Source organism: Oreochromis niloticus, linkage group LG8, assembly GCF_001858045.2.
Source record: "Oreochromis niloticus isolate F11D_XX linkage group LG8, O_niloticus_UMD_NMBU, whole genome shotgun sequence".
NCBI classification, from domain to species: Eukaryota; Metazoa; Chordata; class Actinopteri; order Cichliformes; family Cichlidae; genus Oreochromis; species Oreochromis niloticus.
In genome coordinates this window covers 4,242,491-4,269,310 of record NC_031973.2, presented here as the reverse complement: position 1 = coordinate 4,269,310, position 26,820 = coordinate 4,242,491, and the positions used below count along the sequence as shown (strand labels likewise).

The window sequence follows — 26,820 nt, the reverse complement described above, 5'->3', positions numbered from 1 at the left end:
TTTTTATCCAATATTCTGTATAATATGAAATTGTTTAGTGATCTCCTACAGTTGCATATCAGTCTGGCCATAAAGACTGTTTGGGAACAAGACTCAAGGGTAACACATGAGGCTGATGATGGGAACAGGCTTTATCGAGTCACTGGTACTGAACCAGTGATACGAGGTGATGATGATGTTCTTTAGTTATACCAACATAGCTGCGCACTGGCTCATGGGAAACACCGGCAATACAATTGGACCCATTTCTAGCAGATGAGGGGAAATGCAATCCAAATAAATCCAACATCAGCTTCAGACTACACATCCTGATTACGGCCCGACGGGGAGAATGTAGGACGGCTCTTTGCAATGGGAACAAAACTGTTCAAACCTCTATTGTAAGCCTTTATGAACAAAAACCAGCGCTGCTTCTTGAACTCAGCACGACAGCTAAATAGAAAGATGAGTAGGTTCAAAATTCTTCCCTTGATTTCTGCACATTGAACCAATAAAAACATGAGCTGTCGGCGTTTTTTTTTTCTACCATTAAGCATCGTGCAACTTCAATCACAGCACAGCAGAGGAGAAACGATGTTGCTTCTGTAGTTTGTTGGAGTATATAGACATTACTCACATGGCTCTTTTGTGCTCCATGTTTTTGAAAATTGCAAACGACTGTCTTCTTCCCAATGATGTCGTGTGCATTGTGGAAGACGCCATGCGTGTTTTGCTGGGGAGGAGTGAGCAGTTACCAGATCTCTCAGGCACGATGTTATGACTCTAATATGTCACAGTGACCTTTAACAAATAAGGCCTGGAGCTTAATCAAATTTGACTTTCAGTTCTGATTTTTGGCTTCGGGTGGTTATGAAATCCAAATAATTGTGATTAAAGACTTTGACTGCAAACTGTAGGTAAACCTGTGGAAGGGTTAATAATGGTTTGTCACTTGGGGTCTTTCACCCAATTTGAAAACTGACAGGCAAGTCACCGCTTTCTATTGGCTTCCCTTTGCCTCCATCAGTATGACATCATTTGACAGAGATGGCCGCCCTCACCAGAAAGGCTGTATGGTTAAAAAACAGGTTCTAGTCTTTGCTTTTTTCCCTATCAGAGTGCTCTGAGTCCCCACCGCCACTTCTTTTATCCATTTACTCTCCAAACAGTTTTATTTAAAATGATAAAATGCTTGTGCATCCAGCTCTTGGATCCTTCTGATCATATAGATAAGATAAAAAAGCAGAAGAGAAAGCCAAAAAACGAATACATTTGGATTAAAAATGTGCTTGTGTGACTGTTAAATGTTTGATTGGAAATGTCTGAGTTAGGCTGAGGCACACTGAGGCTGGGTGGCATGAGATCAGGTACAGCATGATGGCTCTGTTTTGGTCACCAGGCTTGGAGAGCGGCCTGGAAGCCTCACACTGCTCTGAAATCTGGGTCACGACAGCCCACAGGCCTGTTGAGGTCTTTGTTTCCTCTGCCCTGCTTCCTTCACTCATATTTAAAAACAGCGAGATGAATTTTGCAAAGTTTAAACTTGAGTTTCCAGGAGAGACAAGAGAAAATACTGGGGATCTGTACAGCTCCCAGAACAGCTGCTCAAACAAGAATTAAGTTCCACCTACACCTTCATTTTAATTATTAAGGGAATTTGTTATTTCAAAGCTCTCACCGCGTTTTTAATGAAGTTTAGACTCACTGACAGAAAGAAACCCACCTGTGCTTTATTAAAAACACCCCAAACTGCAAGTCAGTATTCAAATTAAAAGCCCTGAAAGCACATTTTCTCAATCAGCTTCTGACTGGGAACGAAGCGCTCCAGAGTGAACAGTTTCTGCTTTTTACATGACAGATTTTCTATATTTCTGTTTTGTTTTCGCTCTGCTCGTCTCACTGGTGCTGAGTGTGAAAAGGTCCTTCCACGTATGTCCACCCACCAGTCAGTATTTTTGGCAGCTTTTTAAACAAAAATGCCAAATGACAGTTGTGTGCTTGTTTTTGAGAGGGGAAGTCTCAGCAAACTAGAGGTCATTGTCTTTGAGGCTGAGACACTCGCATGTTCACATTCCCACTCGTGAGTAGTCATTGTGGAAAAATGTTCTCATAAACATATCTGCTGTGGCAGGTACCACCACAAAGATCATATTCGGTATTTTGTAAAGTCTTTATAAGTGGCAGGTTTGAAGATGAGTGCAATCCAGTCATAGACTGTATGAAAAAGATGGTTTTGCAGAATTTTTGCCACCATATAAAAGACTTGCAATTCTGCTTCAGGGTCACGGGGGTCTGGAGCCTATGCCTGTTGCCAGGCTACACCCTGGATAGATCACCAGCAGGGTCAACTGAGAGAATTCAATTCATTTGGATGCAATTCAGTTTTACTTTCAGTGCCAAATCACTACAACGGTCACCCCAAGGCTGTTTATACAATACAGTAATTCACTAGCTGGGCCCACGTCCTCATTTTAGATTTGACAGCATTTAAGTAGGTAAAGGTGAATGCTTGGACATGAACTGAGCTGCGGTTTGGGGAAGGCCTCGAAGGGGCCTGGCAGATCCCCATGTACTAAATAGGAGTGAAGAAGTTAAAGAATTGAGAACAAGGAGGGAGGGAGGGTGGGGCACGTAAATGAGAATGAACAGCTTGCAGAACTGGGGGAACCTATAAAGATGACAGCCGGAAGGAGCGTTTTTGGAGGCGTGGTCCCGCTCCTGAAATTCTGATACTTCATCTCCAATAGAGAGAAATCCAAGTGAGTAAGCACTTGGTGACAGTGGGAAGGAAAAACCTTGTTTTAACAGGAAGATCCTGGCTCAGGGAGGGGCAGCCATCTGCCACACCCAGAGGGGCGCACTGACTCGCCTCTGTCAGTGCGCCCCAGGGCAGCTGTGGCTACAATGTAGCTTGCCATCACCAGTGTGTGATTGTGTGTGTGAATGGGTGAATGACTGAATGTAGTGTAAAGCGCTTTGGGGTCCTTAGGGACTAGTAAAGCGCTATACAAATGCAGGCCATTTACCATTTTCCATTTACACCCAGTTGGGGGCTAATCACCAATCACCTTTTTGTGTGGAGTTTGTATTACTCTCTGCGTACTCTGGCTTCCTTCCACAGTCCAAAGACATACAGTTAGTGGGGTTAGGTCAACCAATCATTCTAAATAGTTGTCTATGCCTCTGTGTTAGTCCTCTGACAGACTGGCGGTGATCTGTCCAGGGTGTACCCTGCCTCTCACCCTGAAACAGCCCTGGGATAGGCTCCAGTCCCCCTGCAACACTTATTTGGAACTAAAATAATATTATTACCCATATCATGTATATACAGACTTTATTTTCATCTAAACTCTAATTTGTATCAATGTACTTGAATTTACTTGAGCATCTACGTTGTAGAACAGAAACAGAGAAAAACGAAGGAATTAAAAAATTAAAAATCTAGCTCTTTCTGTTGAGGCCTTTACTGTAGTGACTTTCTTCTGAATCCTTCTAGACAGTATAAAGATGGAAAGCAGTCAGAGAATCTAATCAGCATCGTTTCAACATTACTTTGAATCTAATCTGATCTTTTCTACCCTTCATGTAACCTAAAACTGACCATGAACACCACAGCTGCTCCGCACCAGCAAATTACTGTAAACTTTACCACAATACTGACAACTAACCCCTTTTTTCAGCTAGTATTCTATTTTTTGCAGGGTGTTTCACAATAAATAGTTGTTCAAAAAAGCTCTAAAATGAATAAGGACATTACATGTCAGTTTTAAACTTCCAGCCTATCAAATTTCACTGAGCAGTGTTTACCTTTAAATATAATCTCCGTTCTGCCACTCCCTGACCTGTCTTTTTTTGCATCTTTCTTGCATCCCTGAGTGAAGTTATCTCACTTTCCTTTCTCTCAGTTTGAAATACAGCAGCTGTACTTTTAGCTTGCAGACACATGTGTCAAACAGAACAGAAACAGTTTGTGTGTTTGCTGCTTCTTGTGCTCATACAAATGATGTATTTGAAAATAAATGCCGCTTAAAAAATGTTGCCTCACTTAATGCTTTATTCTTCAATTCAGCCCACTCTGACATCTGAGTGTAGTAAATAAAATTATGCATGCATTATGTGTTTTTGCCTCTCATTGTATGTGATAAGCACCAATGCTGGATTTTCTTTTATGTTTCTTTGTCCATTCATTTAGGTTCAAATCAGTTTGATTTCTGGAGGCACACAGTGATGTGAAAAATAGCTCCCCTTAGTTGTCTTAAACCTAAAGTAATGAGTCTGTAGGGCCTACAAAGTCGAGACATTTGGATTAAAATGTAGGGAGTGAAAGTAAAAAGTTCCCAGAAAAGCAGATACTCAAGTAGAGTACAAATACCTGGAAAAAACGAAGTATTTGTTAGGTTCCACCTCTGCTGGAAAGCTGTAGTTTTGTTCAGTTAACTGTAACTGGTTAACTGGTTTTCTAGGGTTTCCATCTCTCTGCTACCTCCCATCTCGCTGTTTCTCTCAGGTAACTGCTTTACTTTAGTTATGATTGATTGGACTCCAAGTTTGTTTAATTTAACCCAAGTTGGCAGATCTTCTATGAAACTCAGTCTGCGCACTAAAATCTTAGTGTGGCTTTTTTCCAGTCTTCCTTACTTCACCCCAAACCAGTCACTGCAGACGGCTGCCCCTCCCTGAGCCTGGTTCTACCAGAGGTTTCGTCCTGTTAAATGGGAGTTTTTCTTTCTCACTGTCACCAAGTGTTAGCTTATATGGGGCCATCTGGTTGTTGAGGTTTATACTCCATTACTGTAAGTTCTTCAGCTTACAATATTAAGTGTTTTGAGGTGACTGGTGTTGTAATTTGGCTCTATATAAATAAAATTGAAGTTAAACTGAATTGACATTATATACAATTTCAAGGAGCAACATGGCAGCTCATAACCACAAGCTAATCACTGCATAGACACTCCAGCTAAATGCTGAATGGAGCAGTTGCTCTCTGAGCTGTTGTTTTCACCATTTCAGGTGTCCTTATGACAAAGATGCAGTAAAGAGTGAGAATAAATAGCGGCAATTCGAGCCACACGTGTGATTTTTTTTTTTTTTTTTTTTTACATTTGTGCAATGGGTAGCTTGGTGCAGTTGGAAAGATAATTATTGATTTCATCTTCTGGAATCAATAACTCATATTTGAAATATTGTAGAAATACAAACAATGTCTCTTTCCAGCTGTAAACAACGAGTTGCAACAATTTTCATCTAAATTCTCTCGTCTGGACAAGAGAAAGTGTGCAGAATGAAAGATGTGTCCTGAAATGTCTACAAAGTGCAGCATCAGAAAAAGTGATAAAGTACAAAAAAAATCCAATATGAGATAAAATCATTTCACACATCACTGTTGGTCTCCTGCTGCTTATTGTAGAAAAAAACACTTTTTTCCTTTTAATTCCATTTAGGAAAATATTTGTTACACGGTATAACTTCAGTTATCTAATGTCATCAAAATGACTTCACACATCAGTAGTGTTATGAATATACCAGTCAGATCGGAAAAGGCCATAATGTCTGGAATCCCCACCCTCTGCTCACACACTAAATGAGGTAGAGCAGGTCATCCATGAATTAGAAAGGAGGTGGTTCTATCTTTGGCTGCTCCAGTGTGCACGCCAAAGTGTCCTTTGGGCAAAATACTCAACCCCAAGATACTCATGTATGTGAATGTTAGATAGAAAGGTGTAGAAATCAGATCTTGGGTGAATGAGGGGTGTTGTACAAAGTTTTTTGAGAACTCAAGTATAGTAGAAAAGTCCTGTATAGGAACCGGTCTTTTACCTTTTAAACAGGAAAACCTAGTCAAAGAGATTTCTTGAAATATGTTGTAAACATGTTGGATATTTTAACAAGTCTTTTGGAGCCAGCCTCACGTGACCATTAGAGGAACTCCTTGAGATGGACCATAGAATAAGCATTTCCTCACAAATGTTTCAGGTATTCCTTTTATTTGTGGCCAGTGGAGGAGGAACATGTTGCTGCTGTTACATTTTCTGCTTGTCCAGCCGGGGGTGTGGCCGATTCTAGGTGTCATTGGTGTCATGGGCTGTGAGGCGGGGCAAACCCTGGACAATTCACCAATAAGCATGTATGTAGTTTTTTCTTTTACCATGTTTTTGGATTTGGTGCAAGTGCAGCAGATTTGATATTGTAGTTACGTGAGACTTTCACGACTCTCTTCTGTGATCCTGACTTTTTTTGATCAAATCTGTTCATAATCTGGCAGACAGGCATATAAAGACCTGGCAAAGCATTCAAAACCACCTCTGTGATAGATTCAGCTGCAGTAAGTGAACCCAGGATCACATTTGTTTTGCGCTGTGTTGACTTTTTCTCTGGACTTTAACTTTGTTGCTTCCTTTTGTAGTCATGAATATTTGATGCCATGCAGCGGTATTGTAAAGTGCTGGGGCAACTGCATTACCATGATCAATTCTGCACACTCACTTCTCCTTAAATTGTTGCAAATGGTTTGTTGTGACAGCTTTTGTAGATTTTTTAGAGTTCTGTATTGAAGACAGTGCAAACTGAGATCTGAGCGTGAGAAGATAGCTTTGCAAACACGGTCCTCTGTGATATATTAGAATGCACTGAAAGGTAATTGAGCTGGGAGCAGTTAGGAGAGGTGTGTTCTTCCACATGAGTAATGATTTATTGTAGTAATGTAGACTGTAATCATACAGCACAAAGTAATTGTGCAGAGGGAGTTACGCTTCTCAACTCACTGCTGCATTATTCTGTAAACAACTAATAGCCAAAATTTGCTGTGTTTTAATATTTTCCCTTTAACCTTTGTTCCTAATAAAGGTTGACTTGACTTGGTTATAAGTCAGACATTCATCATTTACTGCTGACTCAACCTCTCACAGAGGCCTGAAATCAATCAGATATTATTGAGACGTGTTGTCAAATAGCAATAAAATGCAATTATTAAACATGTGACATCTGGCCTGGAAAGCTCCGTGTTGTTGATTTTAAAGGCTTACTTCTATGATGAGTATGCTAATTTGAGTCCCACTTGGTGGATAACAATGAAGGAAGGTCAGACTGTATAGTGTTGTTGGTGGTGAGTAAGCCCAACTGTTTTCTTCTTTTTGGAAAATAAAGTAAATAAATTCTGATCACAGATCTCTGCCAACGCTTTTTAATTCTCTCAGTTTGTTCTTTTGATACTGGAAAATATCAACATTCTTCAAGTCCTCTGCTTAAATGTTTGTTGTTGCTGCTTCAGTGATCTATGAGGGGATCTGCTTAGTGCTTCTGGTCCAAGTGCAATTATGGGAATGACTTTATTTTACTTTATTTGACAGAAAGCTATTTCACTGTGATTTTTGACCATTAGATAAACAAATTATGTCTCTGTGAGTGAATAAAGTCCTGATTACAGTGTTAGTTAGAATCATTTCTGCAGTTTTAGTTTGAAAATTAAACCAAAAAAGGAAAATTCAGGTGGAAAAAATATGAATTGGAATTAAAAAAATAACTGGAGAAAACTGAAATAATTTTAATGTAATGTAATATGCTTTGTTCATATTGTTTAATACACTGCTGTTTAAAATGTCTTAAATGTTAACATTTTTAAACATTTGAAGTGGAAACAAACGAAAAAAAGTGGAAATGAGCATTCAAAACCAATGAAAACGACAAAACTATAACAACACACTGCTGTGGGAGTACCAAAGGTGTCTCTTTGTAGGAACACGAGAGTGTTTCTATTTCAAACTATCACCAAACTCCTCATTAAAAGACAAAGACAGATGACTTTTAACCAGGAGAGCTGAGTGCACGTTGCACGGGGGACTGTTGAGTCATTGCTGCTTGCTTGTCTCATTAAACTTAGGCACCAAAATGTCTTGGTCATGGAAGAGATTGTGATTTGGTTACAGAGAGAACATTTCACGATGCCAAACACATGCTGGTTAGTAGCTGACAAGTTGACAACAGCAGCACATATTTTACTGCTAAAGGCAAAAACAGCCTGTGGAGAATCAGCATCAAATACACACACAGTGACACGCTGGAAGACATTTTTATTGGGTTATTTTTCATCTATCCACAAGTTCAGTAGTCCGTGCAATGACGACTTAACTGTTGTCTGATTTTTTTATTTTTTTTTTCCTGCCAAATATTAAAACAATTGAAAAAGAAGGTTCCTTGAAATAGAAAAAGCTAGGTGTCGAATAACAGACTTTTCATACACTGCAAACTGGTCTTCAGAGTACCAGCATCCTTCATGTGTATTTTCTCTTATTTTCTTTCTCACTGTCATAAGGATTTGTATGAATATGCCCGACTTTAGTTCACTCATTCAACTCATTCAGCCGGCATCTACATATAAGTGAAAGTTGAGGAAAATAGTGGCCGGTGATTTCTCTCTTCATTCAGGAAAGACTGACTCTGATATCAGTCATGATCGAGCACAACATTTATTCAGGCAAAGGTGGAACAGCCGTGGGCTTTACTTGAGTGGTTTTACCCTTTCCAGCAGATGCTGAACCTGCTGCTGGGATTTGAATTTCCCCTTCGGCTACAAGAGCAGATGATGAAGTCTTCAGTCAGTGTTCGAGTTCATCCTGCAGGTTTTTAATGGGACCTGGTGTTTAAGTTCTTCCAAAGTGAGAACATTTTGTGTTTAGCAGGTTTTGTGCACAAACGTGTTCGATCGCAACAGCTGAAACTGTTTGAAAAAGTAAGACTTCATAAATTAGCCATCATTTAGCCAGCCGTTGATTATGAAGCTCATGCGTAAGCTCAATAAGGAAGGTCTGGATCCCTCATCTTCCTGTTTGCTCGGGTGTTCAGCTGCCAGTCTGTTCTTTACATCACTACCACTTTCCCACGCTGTCAAACTCAAAGCTGTCATCATTTCATTAATCCAGTCGTTTTCTTTCCTGCCTTCTTTTAGCCAGTCAGCCTCCAGTTTGCAGCCTTTATTCTTTCCCTCATAAAGACGAGGCCTGGCGACGTCCATGGTACCCTTAAGGACGAGTTTTGAAACTTCAGTATACATAAATAAGGACCTGGTTTGAGGACTATTAAAATAGTTTCTGGGTTTTTCCAAGAGTAGCTCCAAAGCTAGAGACCTAGACCCTAGACTGCAGGTGCCCAGTCCTAAGTCCTGTCACCACTGGGATTCCATTCTGCCACAATGGATCATTGTGTGGATGCCCTCAAAGGGCTTCCACACTATTGAGTTCCTGTTTCTCTTTATTCTTTCTTATACTTTATTATTCTGGTTGCTTCTGTACGTTTTTTGGCACTTAACTACTCCCACAGTTTTTATCCACTTTTCGCCATTCAAACTTTAAAAAATTCTGCTCTTTCTTGCTATGACTTTTGGTGCTCATAACTTTTATACTTTTTGAGTTATTGAATTTTTTATGCAATATTTTTTGCCCATTTCTGCCACATTATCAGTGGGGTCACTAGTTTTCCTTGCCGGTTTGAGCTGTGTTTTAACTCAGTGAAATAAGCAGGCGTTCTCAGACTGGGAGGCCAGGGTTCAAATCCCGCTTATGGCAACATTTCTTTCAGTTAACAGTTAAACTTTTTTAACTCTTTTCAACACAAATTTCAGCTTTTTCACCTCTTATCAGCACAATTCTCAGCAGCTTCTGCTCATTTCAGCAGAATTGTCGGTCTCTCCACCTCTTCTTTGAGAGAATGAGTTTAGCTCAGTGAGATGAGTAGCTGCCTTGCGACCAGGAGGGCCAGGTTCAAATCCTGCTTATGGCAAAATTTCTTTTCACCACTTTTCAGCAAAAATTTCTCAGTCTTTACCCCTTTTCAGTAGAATTTTTGGCTTTTCACCACTATTCAGCAAAGATTTGTGCTTCTTCACCTGTTTTCAGCAGAATTTTCAGTTCTTCACCTCCATACAATTTTTTGCAACTTTTCATCTTTTTCAGCTATTTTCAGCAGACAGCTTCAGCGTTACGGCATCCACACAGCATTTTCGCAGGAAATGCAAATTTTTCTAGTTGGATTCTAATTGCCAAATACATTCATTGATTTCTCTATCTCCATAAATCATGTTCAGTTTGCTGAAATCATTGAGTAAATGAGGAGATTCATGATGCTACTGAAGGGTTCCCTCTAAGCATCAAAAATAGGATTGGTTGTTAGGGATTAACCCAAACAGTTACCACCATGGACTTCTTAAAGTGGAACAACTGACCCTTTTATAATGCGTACTGTGTTTCTCAAGCATAAGAACAATACAGCTGCTGCTGAGAGATGGAAAAGCACTCTGGAAAGTTTATTTCTCACTTCCAGTTTGGATAAAAAAGAAGGTAGACTGTAGCAGCAGGTGAGTGTTATTCACATACAATAATGAGTGATTTAGCCGGCTGTAATTAGAGACCATAGAGAGATGGATGTCTGCTAAATGGCTAAAACAGTATTAAATTATGGTATCATAGCACAGACGTCTTTCATAGACTAACCCATTTGTTTGATAAAACAAAAAGCTGATGAGATAACCCAGTCTCTCTGAAAACTGCTAAACTACACACACGTTAATCTAGGCAGATTAAATTTAATGCACATCTAATAATATTGGAGACAATGCTTTAACATAAGAATTCCTTTGCTTTGCAAGCTATTGTCAGTAACGCTAAGTTATCAGCTAATCCTAGCTTGTTCGGGCTGCATTCATAAAGTTGAATGAGAGGAACGCAGATACCTGCTAATTAGTGCTAAATAATCAACTAGAGCACACATTTCTTGGACAGTCTATTCTTTGACGTTTTAAGCAACAATACTATTGAATATTCACTGGGAACTATTAGACTGTACTTAAATGTCCAGCACATCTGTCTCCAGTTGACCTAATTTTTGTTTGTCTTTTGAATTTTTTGACAGCTGTCATCTTTTGATTTGCACATTTTTCCAGTTTTTGGAGGAACGTGTCATCTCAAAGACAGATGAGGTTTACTGATCTGATGCCTGGTTCTTAATAATGAGTTCTTCTTCCATTTCTGCCACCTTTTAACTGTAGGAGTGAATTACATCCCCCCATGTGCTGAAAAACCAAGGAAAAATACATATTTAAGAGAAAACATAGTTGGTTAAATTTCAGCATTTTCTACTTAAAGGAAATTTAAATATTTGAAAATCATGGTTCTTCCCGTCTTTACCTCACTGTTAACAAAGTTGTACAGATTAAATGCTCCGTCCTACATGGTCGCTTTAACAGTCTCCTGCAGGGTGTGAGAGGTCTTGTCCATAATGGACATTATCTTGGCCAACAGATTTCTGGAACGCTCTGTAAGCATGTTTACTTCTGCTTTTCACATGGGAGTTTATGAGTATTGACTTTCTTTTGGACTGAGTGGCCGTTAGAAAAACTTTAATTTTTGACTCTTCGCATTTTCGTATTTCATTTAAATTTTCCAGTTGGGTGTCTTTATGCTTTACCACCTTGTTGGTTTTGTGTTTTTCATAGAGATTGTTAGCGATACCAAATCAGATCAAACATCACAGCAGAAAGGTTGCAGAAGTTTGCTCTGACTGGGTCATTCAAATAGTTTCGGTCACACAGGGTCGTTTTATGGAACGTATCAATTCATGGACTCCGACTGAAGGTCACGGATCAGTGCATAAATGCTCTCAGTGTCTGCATCTTCAGGAATCAGAGTAATGCTGACCTGAGCGCTGGCTTCCTTCCAGATCAAGTAAAAATGGCAGCTTGTTAATCCAGTGTCTGTGCATTGCTTTAATCCCGGTCCTGGGTACACGCCAGCAAACTCTGCAAGTGAGCCTGTGGGGCTGGTTTTAGGAGCTGCCTGGCCCTTCGTCATTAGTATGTGTGAAGTCACTGTAAACATTTGATTAATTGCTGAGAAGCAATTACAAGCAATTAAAGTCCTATTATGATGGCAGTGAAGGACAACGCAAGTTAATCTGGCTATCATCACGATAATTAGCTCATCATTTCCTCACCAGGCCTAATGTACAAAAAATGAAAAAATAAAAAGGGCAATTTTTGGTTTGTTTGCTTAAGCTTTGCTACAGTGTGTGGTCATTTTAAGCAAAGCGGTCTTTGTGCTTTGGGGCATATTGTTCTCGCTGTGTAAAAATGACGTACCATTAAACCTCTCAAACTTCATTAGGCACACTTTGCGGTATCACTTGCAAATCTTCACATGGGAACTGAGTGACAAAGCATTTTCTCTCTCTGTTCTGGTTCTAACCAGTCGGTTTGTGCTTTGAGCATTTCTAGTGTGGCATTTTGCAGAAAAAAAGTCTCACACTCAATCGTTCTTTTTCTCCCTCTTTCACCCTCCCTGCCCCTCTTCTGTCTCCTTTACTCTTTGTTTTTCTTTCCTCCCCCTCTAGCAACAACCAAACTACTGGAGCTTCAAGGTCAGTGCCAATATTGTGTTTGTGTTTCAGCGTAAATCTGTGCCTCTGTGTGGATTCGTCTCTTAATAGGATAACTCCATTGTGTCTTTGCATGCCTGCTTCTCCGCTGCATTTAGCGCTGGTCACACGTTGGCACACACTTCTGCATTTAACTCTTTTAACACTCTTGTGCTGCATGCTGCGACATTTCTCCCTCAGAGTTCACAAAAGAAAGAAAAAAATCCCTGCACGAATCAAATAAGTGCTTTTGTTCACTTCAAACTATGCAAGTAAGATTTCTGTCCAGCTGAGTTTGGTTCCCTATAACTCTGTGCCTCCATCTCCCCAAGGACGTGTGCATTTCTGATACGCAATTATTGAACACAATGTGCCTGTTTCATCAAATATGAGGCAAGAAAAGGTCCAGTTCAGCCTGAGAGCTGCTGGCTGGAGCTTAACTCACTGCTGCTGCTCGCTAAAATCTCCCTATAAAAAGGCACTGTGCTGAGCTTGTTATTGCCTGTTTCCAGACCTGCAGATCCCTGCCTACAACTCCCATGTTGTCTGTAATTCAAATTAGGCCTGGTGTTGGTCTCCGATGGTAAAACTAAATCAATGAGAGTTTAGCAGGCAGGATGTGCAGTGGGATTGTCATTAGTGACAGAAATATGGATCAGATTGATTCTGTTCTGCAGGTTGTGCAGATGAATTATTCACCCGTTTGATTGCTGTGATAAATATTTGTTACTTCCAGATTTGATGTATGATATGCAAATATGTGAACGCATGTATGGGGGTAGTTTTGCTGTGCACAGGGTTTTTATCAGCAGTCTTTATATATTACCTCTCTGAGTTTCTCCTGTGCAGGTAATTTACGTGCCACGTACTTTGTGACAATCAATATTTGAGCAACATATTTAGCCGTTGCTCCATCGAGTTTTATTATCTTGTGAAAGAACTTTATTGCTAACATTTTGGACCTCATCTGTTGAAGGTAGTCTAATTCGCCAAAGCAGGGCAGGGGCTATCATAAGCAGCTGCAAGACGGTGAAGTATAGGGAGCAACTCATTCAGGACCTCCACAATAGCAATGTGGCCATCGGGGAGGTTGGTAGACAATACAACAGCGGTCCCCAACATTTTTTGCACCACAGACCGGTTGATGTCCGACAATATTTTCACGGACCGGCCTTTAAGGTGTTGCGGATAAATACACCAAAATAAAACCAGTACCAGTACCAAAACATAGATTTATTTCTAACACACAGGAAAAGTCCCAGGGAAACCGAGTTAACGATAAAAACCGATAAAAACCCTGAATACGGTAAATTTCACACCTGAGCCTCAACTCTTGCAGCCCGGTACCAAATGACTCACGGACCAGCCTGGGGGTTGGGGACCGCTGCGATACAAGACAGCTGGTTTGCAACTGAAGACCAAAAGGGTTGTTTTTTTAGTAACATGGATAACTTCATCCATTCTCTGAGATGGATAAAGAAGATTTAAGTCTATAAATAGGGGTAGCCCACCAAAGTAAAGTCTGTGTGTAGGAAACATGAAGTTAAATGAAGTGTCAGATCGGTCCGATTTTCAGCCTAAGCCTGACAGGTTGTTGACAGACACAAAATTCCTGGATCCAGACTCTGAATCTTAACGACTCTGAGGATATTTGCTCTAATGCACGTGTACCTGTAGGCAGGGCACAAGGTTTTTAGCACCAGAAGTGTTCTGGTTTTCATTTCCAGTCCGCTTTGTTGTCAGACTTCTATTGACCTGACCAATCGTGTTTGAGCAGCCTCGAAGGTTAACCAGCACTCTTAAAATTTATCTGCATTCATAAACGATGTCCGGTGATTGGAGTAGAAGGCTTTGGCCCGTGTAAATTTTTTGCTTTGCTTATTTGTGGTTAAACCCCTTTATTTGAAAAATAGTCTCATTGAAGCTTTTATGACTACAGTGATGTTCTGTACTGATAGTGTTTTGGTTGTACTGTGGGCCAGCTGCTTGTAGATACTGCAGAGACATAATGTCTGTCCTTATCTGGAGAGTTGGAACAGGGTCATGAAACTGCTGCAAAATGTCTCTCCCATTCTCCTGATATCAAGACAGTTTCCACAATAATGTTAGCTTCAATTCATCTGCATCTCCTCAACAATTATTTCTGCACGAGGTTAATCCTGGTCTCATTGTAAATTCCATAACAGCCTTGATACCTGTGGGCTATCCCAGAAGCCCTGAAAAATTTGCCTTTTAGGCTTAAGCAGTCTGAAAGGCGCTGTATCCTCCATCAGTAGAGAACCCACTGATCTGGGAACCATGCATCTATGTTTGGTCATTGTTTCTGGTCCAGCAAAGAAGTGCATAAACGTAGAGTGTTTTGAAATATAATGTAAAAAGATGCAGACTTTGGCTACCATATTTACTACAACAGTTCATGTATTCAAATTACATACTCGGAAAGAAAAATGGTGCATTCCATCCATCAGTCCTGTCACCACAAATACACCACTAATCCTCTTACATTTCCTTTAATACAACCAAGAGGCCAATTTAACATTTTGGGTCTAATTTCTTAACATCCTTTCCTTTTTATCTACTTTCAGCAGAGTTTGGTGCTTTTAAAAGCTATGTGTACTTTCTGTGCAGGAGTAGGCTGTGAAGGATATTAGACTACCTCTTGGAAGTGTGAACTTTACATTTGGCGTTCTCTGTAGCGGCGAGAAAGGGATGAATGTGACCTAAAGCTGGAGCATATTACTTTCTCATGCATGGCTGGATGGATTCAAAAGAGTGATTCGGACCTCAAGCGAGCAGCAGAATCATTTTTTCGTAGAAGTCTTTACACTCACGGGGTCGCCCTCTGCTGGCCGTTAGAAAGAATTAAGGTGTAGCTCTTTACACCTTGAAACCCTGCTAGGAGGAACCCTTGTGGCTCTTTTCTGAATTGAGGACTCTTTGTTAAATTTCAGGCCTGCTTATATAAAAAATGACTGGGGTGTATCAGAAGGTAGTGAGGGTGGTCTCCAGCTGTGCAGTTACCCTTGGAAAAACAATGGAAACTATTCTAACCTATTAACCAATTAAAAGGTAAGAAAACTATGGGTACAGACGCGGTCATCAGATGTCGTCTTTATAGGGGGAAACAGTTCAGAGCTTCAGAGCCCACGTTCGTGTATCCCTGTGATGGGCTACCCTGCCTTTTACCAGGTAACAGCTGGGATAGGCTCCACCCCTCCCAGGACCTTGAACTGATTAAGCAGTTCAAAATATAGATTGATGACTGCGTTAATCTTTTAAATACAGTTTATACACATTCAGGAATCTTATATACGTGTGGTCAGTAAACCTTTGGGTGTTATTATCAGGCATCCATTCCCTTAAATGTATTTGTAAGACATTTTTAATCAGGTTATTTCAGTTCAAGGTGCTTTAAGATTGATTCACATGCCAAAAATAAAGAATAAATGTAAAACAATAGAAATTTATTATATAACGTAGCATATAATATTTTATTTAACATGCAACAACTGAAGTAAATAAAACAAGATCAATAAAAAGAAAAAAAAAGATTAGCTAAATGGAAGCTGTGAAGCCATTAATCATGCCCTCTTATTCTTTGTGGTTTTACTGAATGCAGTCTGGACTCAGTTACACACTTAGTGACAGAAAATATTAGAGATGGGATTAGTTGACATGTAGCAAAAATCCAGAGCCAAATTTAAACCCACGCTATCACAAACACGCGGTCTGCTATCCAAGATTTTGAAAACACTCAGAGACCCCTGAGTGCGCCCTTATTGAATCCAGCCATCGAAATGAAACCTTGTTTCCGGCTGGAGTCGGAAATTTCACCAAGCGCTGGCGAGGCTGCAATGCAAATAGCATGACATGAAAGGATTAATTTGAAAACAGGCCCATTAGTGGTCATCAGTCACTGCCAGCTTCAGCGGCTGTGGAGCTACCAGCTGGTTTCAAACCCAGGAACTTGCTCCCACTCTGTGAAAAATTATATAAAGTGACAGAGCGAGTTTACATCCAGCATCTGCAGAGAGCGTTTGTGCCTTCAGCTGTGTTAGCACAGGCACGTTTGAAGAATGTCACTTAAGTTCAAGTGTCAGCTAAATAATAAGAAAGCGGATCATTCAGGGCGAGCTGGAGTGTGGGCAGACTCCAGGTTTGTTGTGTGTCTGTTGTTGTGTGCGGTCTAATCATAGATTGTTGCCACTCTGACATCACCCACTGGTTCTGAGCCTCGGCGTTACCATTTTGGCCCTGTTGTTGTTTCAGAGCTAGTAGCAACCATATACAAGTTATTAGCTGAGCTTGGTTGGCAAGGTGCATAGCTGTAGAGCACAGGTATCTAATTATTGCTAAATACAGACTGATTGGACGGTCTTTACCACACAGGAAGCCGTATTATTTGTCACATAATCCCAATAAAAAATGTTCCAAATGGCACCAGCAGCACAAACGCCTGTTGGGAGATCCACTTCTGTGGCTTTAATTAGTGGAGACGAGGCAAATCAAACTTTTAAGTCTTAAAAATGTCAAAATGGATTCGTTATAAAACTCCTCATCCACCATACAGATGTTCATATGTTAGAAACTATCCATAGAGACTAAAGCTGCTTTTGGCCCCAGGCTGTAAACATATTTATTTCTGCTGTAAAGTTTTAACATGGGACTGTATTCAGACCGACTTGGTTTTGGAGTGAACCTCATGTGGCTGATAGAAGAACTGCAGGTCCACGTTGGTTTTCTTTTTTAGCCCCGGAGGTTGATGATTGGGTATAATAAGTATCAGATTTCCTGTAATTATGTCCAGAGGGTCAGTAATTAAAACAAAAGTCACAATAATTAAGGAGCTGATCTTACTAAATGAATTTCAGGTGATTTAAATTGAGCTGGAGGCAGCTGCTGCAGGCGGCAGATGTTCTGCGTGATCACTCCTGCTCCTGTTTCTGGCCCCAGACAATAACTTATTCTGATGTTTGAAGTTTCCTTTAGCTTTGAAGTTTTTAATTTTGGATATTTTTATGCTTCATTCTTCACCTCATGCACATTCCTCTACTTATTTTGTGCATTTTGCTGTGTGTGTTTCTGTGCGTTACTCGTCTGTGCAGCCACCAGTTGTACGTCTGCGTGTTCTGGCCAGGACACTCTTGCAAAAGAGATTCTTAATCTCGAGAGTCATAAAGGTTTAATAAATAAAAAAATGAATAGCGATAAATAGATCCCGCTGAGGATTTATGTGCCTCAGTTCTTCTGAGATATTAAACTTTAATAGGAAACAAAGAAATTGTCTCCTATGAAATTAGATTGGAATTGGATGCTGTTTATGAAAAGAAAGTGCTTTTGGCCCCACAACAAACAGTTTTCACCTTTAGTATATAGATGTGGATTCAAGTTCTTCAACTCAGATAATCACATCAACACTATTAATGACTAGATAAACCTAAAGTAGATGAGAAAGCAAAAATATTTTTTCAGATTTGACAGTTAGAAAAGAGAAAAATGCTCAAAGGGAACAGTTTAAGTTGTTTTGTGGAAGAAGAATCAAATTTCTTTACATCCTGGCCATGTAAGGATCAACGTGAGGCTAAAATGTATTATTAGTTCCACATCAGGCTTGAATAAATTATGTATATTGAACAGACCCATGTGACCCTGACTTTCAGTGAGCCTGTGTTGTGCATGTGCTAACCTAAGCACTTACTGCAGCTTACATCATCTTAACCATAAAATTACTTGATAATCTGAAAGGCCCCTTGCATACCTACTGCTGATGCAGCAAATCTAATGGAACAATGAAAACGCTGCTGCTTCTCGAATTAAATGGGATGTGAAATATTTTCTGTATTTTACATTAAAATGTCAAAGGATAAGGTTGAGAGGATAAAACCAAAACTAACAATGAACTTGTGTGTCTGCATGTGTATGTGTGGGTGTGGGTGTATAAAAGCCCAGTGTGTCTCGTTCCTCTGTGCAGTGGGGCTCCACCGATGTCCAAAAAACCTACGTATTTAAACACAGGCTGACATGTTCCACTTTACCATGAACACAGCACACTGTAGTTTATATATAGCACCTACACAACATTACACAAACATTGTTAGTCAATTCAGCAGTAAGGATGCTCTGAATGAAAGTTTTTGGCCCTGGAGCGACCTTAAAAACAAAAATCAACATCAGTGAAATTTTATACCCTCATTTGTAAAGAAGTTAAAGGTTGTGCTGCTAATAAGTCCAACTCAGTCACACCAGGTAGCAGTTTGAAACAGGACAGAGCTGACCACGACAGCAAATATGTTCATACCCTCACCTATGGCCACAAAATGTAGGTGTGACTGCAGGGCAGACCCAGGATGGACTTGTGAGGTTATTGCTAAGGTGGCTTTGGAAAACCTCAGCATTCCCCGGAAGGGCTGGAGGCAGTGGCTGGGGAGAGGGAGATCCTGGAAGCTGTGCTAAGATTCCTGCCTGTAGGACCAGGACTCAGAGACGCTGCAGGATGGAGCTGATAAACTATCTTTGCTCTGTCCAGCAAAGCACATGACCCATAAATAACCACCAAGAAAAACACTGTGCAAGTGTGAACAGTTCCTTCACTGCTTCTCTTTGCATTCACTGAACAAAGAAGACACGGAGAGAGGTGTGCCTGTAGCAGGACTGCAAGACCTCACACTTCCAGCTGTATAATGAGTCTTTGTCCAAAAAATATCTTGACTTTTTTGAAGTCCCTACTTTTACACTTACCTAAAGACACTGTATAGCTACAACTCTACTGTGTGGTAGAGAGGAGCATTCATGGTTCCATCAGTTACAGCAAGTCGTGCAGGTCCTGAAGCAGGAAAGCAGCCCCACCATCATCTTTGATTGGTAGTTTTAGTCCAGATGGGACTCAAAAGTTGAACTTTTTAGAAGATTTGTCTCTTCAGTCCACAGAATATTTTTCCCTGTATGTCATCTGACACGTTGCCAGTTTTCCTTTTGATTTTATTGTCAGACAAAGGCATCCTTCTCGTCCCATTTGTACTCACCACTCAGGTAGCATACATCTTGTCTGGACCTTGTCAGATGATTTAACATAGTCTACCAAACATATTGTTGCTTTGGTTCAGTGAGGACGCTTTCAAAGGAGGTCAAGCTTCTCTAAGAACTAATGCTTACCTGGCGCTATGTTAGCATTCACAGCATGTCTTTATCCTGTCTTCCTTCTCTCACCCCAACCGGTCGCAGCAGATGGCCCCGCCCCTCCCTGAGCCTGGTTCTGCCGGAGGTTTCTTCCTGTTAAAAGGGAGTTTTTCGTTCCCACTGTCGCCAAAGTGCTTCCTCATAGGGGGTCATATGATTGTTGGGTTTTTCTCTGTGTGTTTTATTGTAGGATCTACCTTACAATATAAAGCGCCTTGAGGCAACTGTTGTTGTGATTTGGCGCTGTGTAAATAAAACTGAATAGAATTGAATTCATCAACCTCTGCTTACAGGTGAGGTGCTCTGTCCCTGGGCCGCCTGAAGCCATAAGACATTTTGCTTTCATGATATGGTGTCCCGAATGTTGGGAGTTTTTTTGCTCTCATAATTCCCACCTATGGGAGCTGCACGCCTTTACCAAAACCCTCTTTGACAGAATTTTCTTTAAGGATATTTAACAGGAAATGGGTACTGAAACAGCAAATTCATTCATTCATAACTTTGGTGCAGTTTGTCACTGCAGAATGTTCAGTGGTCAAATATTCCCACCCTGCACCCTGAGAGAACCACTATTCAACAGCTAAATTCACTGTTGTGCTTTTTAAGAGGGCAATAATCTTAAAATAAATACAGTTATTTTGTAACAGGCGCTCAGTTAAGTCACAATGAGGCAAAAGCACCAAATTGAAAGGCACTGGAATTATCGTTTGACTGTACATAAATACACAAAACAAACTGTTAGTTTCAGACGATGTGGGAGGGCTTACGGATTGATTAAAAAAACATCCAAGTTGAGTAATTTGCAAAAGTAGCACACAAAAATTGTCGATTAATCCACCGCTGAAAATAGTCCTTAGCAAATCGAGTATTTTTGTGCTATAAGTGCCCATCTGTTTGTAAAACGACTGTGCCTGTTTTCATAAAATGAAAGTGTATATTTAGGAGTATTTCTTAAAGACTTACAGAAATCACTGAGCTTGAGAGCTGAGCATCAGAGACAGGGTAGGGAAGCGCTGACAGATGGGCACATTGTCGGTTTGGGTTTTTCAGAGGATCGTCGACAATAAGAAAATTAGAGTGACGGCTTTATCCTTTAACACAGACAGACAATAACAAATGCTCGGCTGCACTGAAAGTGCCTGAATAGCGGTGCTTAATTACATATACATCCAGCATATGTACTTTACAAAAATAGCCTCTCTTATTTTAATATATGGTTAATCTCTCGTGTTACACTTTGCATCTCGTGCTCCTTTCATCATGTACGTTCACAGTAGCTCTCTCGCTGCCTCGTCTATTTAGCTGGTGACAAACACACATGCTGGCTTTTTTCCCATTCTCCCCCTATTTGTTGCTGGTCTGCTGCCCATACAGGATTGGTTATCGCTCCTCTTCCTCTCAGGGAGACGGGGAGTCTCGCCTCCTCTTCTGATGCAATAGAAACCCCTGCAGCAGTGCACTGCTGTGCCCATGTGTGTGAGGCTGTGTATGTGTTTAATAGTCCCCCGCTATCCCCCCTTTGATGTCTCTAGCTTGCTAAATGCACACAAACATCGGTGGCGCTCCTACTGATTGGACGCAAGCAAATGGGAATATAGATTCTTATATCACACACTTCCTCTCACACGCTCCCCTTGCATGAGGATTTTCAGCTCGTCAGCGGGGCTGAACATGGATTCAAACACCAGGCAGCAATTGCTGCTGACAGTGTCAAAGACACAATGGAGCAGAGTGCTGCATAATTCTCCTCTTTTCATCACTCCCAGCCTCACTTATACAAATATTAATGCTCCATTTTACATCTCTTGTGCGCTTGTCTTTCTGTCTAGAGTGGCCAGAGTAATCACTGACTATTGTCGCTTTTTCTTTGCCTTGGTGTTTAATTTGGGGTGGGGGTGGGGGGTGGACCATACTGTGGGGCTTAGATAGGGAGTGAGCATCCTATTGAAGCTGCATCCAGTATTGCACTTGTTCATCAGCCTTCTTCATTACTGAGGGAATGATAATGGGGCCTACTGGGATTATTTTGTAACCATAGTGACGAAGCAGAGGAAATGTTTAAATATGCATACCTGGCTTTATTACATCCTGTGTTCCTCGAACCTCACCGATGTTTATCAGGTTATCTCTGTGTAGCTACTAGATTTTGTCATATTTCTAAAAAAGGATCAAAAATTTTGCATTTTTCATGTGAAAAGAAATATTTTTCTGTGGATCCGTTTTAAAAATATAACATGTACATGTGGACGTAGCTCAAGGCTGAAGTGGCAAAAACAGCAGTTCCTTCGGTTGTCTTGGTCCTGGGTCTTGTTTGTCATGGGGTATGTTGTAGTTCTGTAGTGGTCTTTCTTGAGCTCAGTCCATACTCTCATCTCTGTGTCTGTCAGCCTTCCAATCCATCTTAAATACACATTTTATTTGTCTCATAAACAGTACAACATATAGTGAACATGCAGTGAAATGCTTGTGTCCGAGCTGCAGACAGGATGCAGACGTAGGCGCACCAGGGTTTGGTTTTACCATGGGGGGGTCCTGTGTTTGGGTCCTACCTCTGCCAGGCACACAGTCACCCACTCAAAAGGTGAGGCAAACCCACAGACTCACATGTTTAAAGTATGAAATCACATCCTAACAACATGGCACAAAAACAGTTTTTCTTTCTGCACTTGTTCTGTCCTAAATATTGTGCAGCCATCTGCTGCCAGATGAAGCTGCAGCCCCAACAGTGTTGCAGAAAAACTCCATAGGTGCTCATTTAGACCTGATCTTTTTGGTAGGCCTATTATTGTTGGTTATTTTGAAAGGAAGGTAAAAATGAAATGAGATCACGGATATAAATGGCAGAAATTGGGTTCCACCTTATCTCTCTTACAGATAGGGAGAGGAGTTCATTCATTCAGCAGGGCCCCAGAGTAGAGGTGCTTCTCCTCCTTGAAAAGAGCCAGTTGAGATGGTCACCTCCTGGCTCAGGTGTTCCAGGCATGTCCTCCTAGGAGGAGACCTGCTGGAGAAATTACATCTCTCATCTGACCTGGGAATGTCACGGTGTTCCCCAGGATAAGCTGGAGGTGGTTGATGAGAGGGAGGTTTGAACCTCTCTGCTTAGGCTGCCCCGCAAGCTGGCTCAGGATAGGTGGAAAAAAATGGATGGATGATTTGTTTGGTTATTATTTGAGATTTCTTTTTCTTTCATTGGGGTGGTTGTCATACATTATAGAAAAATAATATGCACAATGCACCACACAATTCAATGGCAAATTATTAGTTTTTTGTATGTTAACTTGTCATATTTTAACAGCTTTTTCTAAGTGTTTTTGTTCTTCGTTATCATTTCAGAGTATAACGTGTCCATAAACAGCACTTAAAGCATGATTAAATGTTGACGAACGGGATGAATGGTTTCAAATGCCTTGGATAGTTTTTGATATTGTCCATTAAAAATTCATCAAAATTTAATTTGATATCTGAGTGTTTCTTAGTTTTACACTAATTGTTTCATTTTCTTTTCCTCTTTAGGAAATAGTCACTGGGAGCATCCCTGTTAGATTAGTGTCTGCTAGGAAGCTAAGTGGAATCACTGAACTGGACCTTTTTTTTTGTTGGTGCCTTTAAGAACATTTTTACACAATTATCTGATAATTAATCTGGCTTGCTATGTGATGCAGTCTGTTTTAGATCTCAGGTGCTCGTTACAAAGTGACATTTACCTAAATCTAGTGAAACTGTACATCTTACAATATTAGCTCATTAAGGAGCCTATGTGGTTGAACTCCGGCATTTGTTTCCATCATAGCTTTGCAACATTGATGCAAATTATTTTTTTCTGTATAGTTTAGTCTTTTTCTCTTCTCAGCAGTCTCGTAAATGTTTCAGTAATGAAGAGAATCATCTGCAAACATCCACTAAAACTTTTATTTTTATTCAAAGGACATTTTTTAAAGGATTCGTCTCTTTTGGGAGCCCAGAAGCATTGCAAGACGCTTGTTCGTCTTTCATGAGTCTTACACGGAGAATATGGCAGACAGAGCAGTTTCCATACAGAGACATCCCCAGACTACCCGTGCCATATTTGTCCCAGTGAGCTAGCTCATCTCTAACGCATTCAGACAACTGCTTCTGTGGCCCTCGTGCTGTTTGGCTGTTGATATGATGCTCGGTGGAAAATCGCTATTCCCCAATCTGACTCGGAGAATAGCCGGAGCGTTTTCCGCCGCTAAAAGGCTTAGGAGGCCGACTGCTGCAGCGCTCCCCAACTGGCACTGCGCTGAGGCACGTGGCCAGAATCACTTATTGACACTTCACTGCCATCTGCCAAGACTGCGAGGTTTGTTTAGCAGGCTGAACTCTGTGGAAAGCAATAACTGGATGAGAACTTCCCTCTAGATTTTATGTGAAAGAAAATGATCCTTCACTTTAGGCTATATAACTGAAGTAATATAGAGATGAAAGGCTGTATTTACTCCCCAGACTTGGCTGGCTGTAGGGTTCACAAGGTTTTTTTTATTATTATTTATTTTGTAAATAAACTAAAAATCGGGTCACATACACTTTCAACGTGGTGATGCTAAAGTATAAATGCGCAGATCAAAATACTTCAAAATAGTCAACAGGGAAAATCTGAGCAGGGAAATGAGCAAAAGGCTCCCTGCTCTCATGGAGGTTTTGCCTCTAACTCGAAAACAAGTGCCCTTGAGCAAGGCAATTAACCCCCAGCTGCTCCTGCAAAGCTGCTCTATGGGAAATAACAGAAGACTGCGGCTATATCGGGCAGCGCACCACTGAACACGTCACGCGTGCTCCTCGCCTCCTTCACCTGCCTCTCCCCCCTCGGGCTGTTGTTGCAAAGATGTGCGGCCTGCCGACTCGCATCTTCCAGCCGAGGCTGCTTTGTAAAAAGTCCTTTCGTATTATGTGGCACCCAAACGTGCCGTTAGGCGGGTAGGGATTGGGATGCTCTCATTTGTAAGTCTCACTGGAAAGGAATGCCACGGTATGTAGAGGTAATGTCCATGAAATTGCTGGGTCCAGGGGTGTGGCAGCTGCGTCAGGGGTTGGGGCTCTGTACAGCTGTGCACAGCTGCATCTTAAGTCAGTATCCTGTGTGTTAGTTGGTAGGAAATCTGAGTCTGGGTATCCATTCAGAGTTGCCACACTGAGGTTTGAAAAGCATTAGAAAGAGCTGTGAATATTTTTACAGAAGCCTCCAAAGAGTTCAAGGTGAGGAGCTAATGAAGCTGAAGCTCTTTTCATGCTTTCAAACAAGAATCTGGAAGTAGAGGTAAGGGTCAACTGTGCTTAATGGAACATGATATTTAATGTAAATCTGCAGCTTCTTTTCAAAAACTCAGTGAGAGGTTTTTAAGTTATAAATAGCCCGATATTGTGTTTAACTTGATTCATACTCTTAATAACACCACGTTTTTTTCTGCTTTGTATTAACTGAAATCATTTAGCATCAGCTGAACCTACAGTCGTGTTTCAGCTCGCACTGAGGTAAAAATCTCAAACTGTGATTTTTTTTCCTGCAAAGTTAGAATAAATGTTGTTTTCTATAGCACTTACAAAAACGTCAAATGCACACCATGACACCATAAAGGATGTTAAAAAAGATTAAAAATCAAAATATTCACACCTTGCTCCTCACTTGATATTTTCTCTTTTTCAAACCGTTCTCTGTACCAAGAGATGGTTGTGTGGGAAAATCCCAGTAGATCTGCAGTTTCTGAGCAGCCAGTCTGGCACCAACAACCACGCCCCCCCTTCAAAGTCACTAAAAATCACCTTTCCTCTCTATTTCGTTCTACTTAGCAGGTCCTCTTGACCACTTTTACATGCCTAAAGAGAGAATTAGTGAGAAAATGTTAGTTTTAGTGAATCCTGGAGTCCTGCCAGTCATGTGACAGAGCTCGAGGGGGACCTTGACACTGCCCTGTGATCTGTCTGCATTCCCACCACATTCGCTCAGATCCCTGTAGAGATACTTGCTGGTCTCTGGAGGATCACAGGGGGAGTCTCAAAACAGTAAAACAGCATAGGAATGATTAAATATGGTGCTCAGGTGGGGATATAAGGTCAGACAGGGGTCTGAGGTGCCTTGACACAGAAATAGGTTGAGCCAAAATTTCACGACTCACTGTGGATCCGCCTTGATATCCAACAATAGCCAACCAATTCACCATTTCCCCACATCATTCTTCCATTTTAAATAATCGGGTGACTTTGTTGGCTCAGTATTGTTGCCGTGATCGTAACATCGCTCCAAGATTACACAGAGTTCACCTCTCGCTCTGTTGGCAGTAGCAACAGACCTGGTGAGCAGCCAGCTGCTTGTTTATTGTCATGGAAAAAAGATACACCAGATGACTAATGTTTCAAAATGTTAAATTGATTTCCACTTTAATTAATATATCATATTTCATGTGACGAATAAGACATAGCTCGTTACTGATAAAGTCAGGGAGAAAGCAGGTTTTTTAAGTTACTGCCTCAGTGATACAAGCTGTTGAACCACAGACTGTGTTTTAAACAGGACCGTAGAGCCTGCGCAGGTAATGCAGCTTAATCCATCATGTTCTGAATCCGGTATTTTTTTTCTTTAATCATTAAATAGTGATAAAGCTCACACATTTCCATCTGTGCTGGTATCAAATTGTTGGTTTGGTGCAATTGAAAGCCGCGTCTACATGAGTACATTTAAAAAAACATGAGCTCAAACTGCAGGTGCCTGGAATAAACCCGGCTTTCCTATGCAGGAGCGTTTTCTACATAAAAAATGTATTAATGGAAAGTTGACAGTTTTATTCTGTAACGGCTCATATAGTCTGACAAAGGTGGAACAAGTGAAATTATCCACGTTGTCTTCCTTCAGTGATTACAATTCAATTTGAAAGAGAAAGCCATGTGATTATGTGCACCGCCCTTCTGCTCTCATGAAATTCATTGAATCTCTCATGCAAGAAAACGTATGCACTGGGTGCTTCAGCTTTCAGGGAAGACTGATGTTTAAAGCACTCTGTGTAGCAGCTGGTTCGACTTCACAGACCTTTGTGTCCGTTGCAGAGTAATAAGACTCTGTGAATGCCTCATATTATACAAAGAGCCTGAATATATTCAAACTAAACAGGACAAAATTTATTGACTGCAATCAGTCAGTCCAGTGTCTCAGCAGGGCTGGAGCCTGTCCCAGCTGTCACTGAGCGAGAGGCCAGTGTCACCCATTTTATTCATATTAGGAATCTTTTGCTTGATCCAAAAGAAATGATTTAG

General features: G+C 40.8%; 1 protein-coding gene across 1 annotated transcript in view; it reads left to right on the top strand.

Annotated features, from left to right (window-relative positions):
- Nucleotides 1–26,820, top strand: part of LOC100694955 (SRC kinase signaling inhibitor 1) — a 138,236-nt gene that overhangs the window by 61,219 nt on the left and 50,197 nt on the right. Inside the window, 1 exon segment of the mRNA XM_025909674.1 lies at nt 12,355–12,381. Within this exon segment, the coding sequence (XP_025765459.1) occupies nt 12,355–12,381 (27 nt within the window).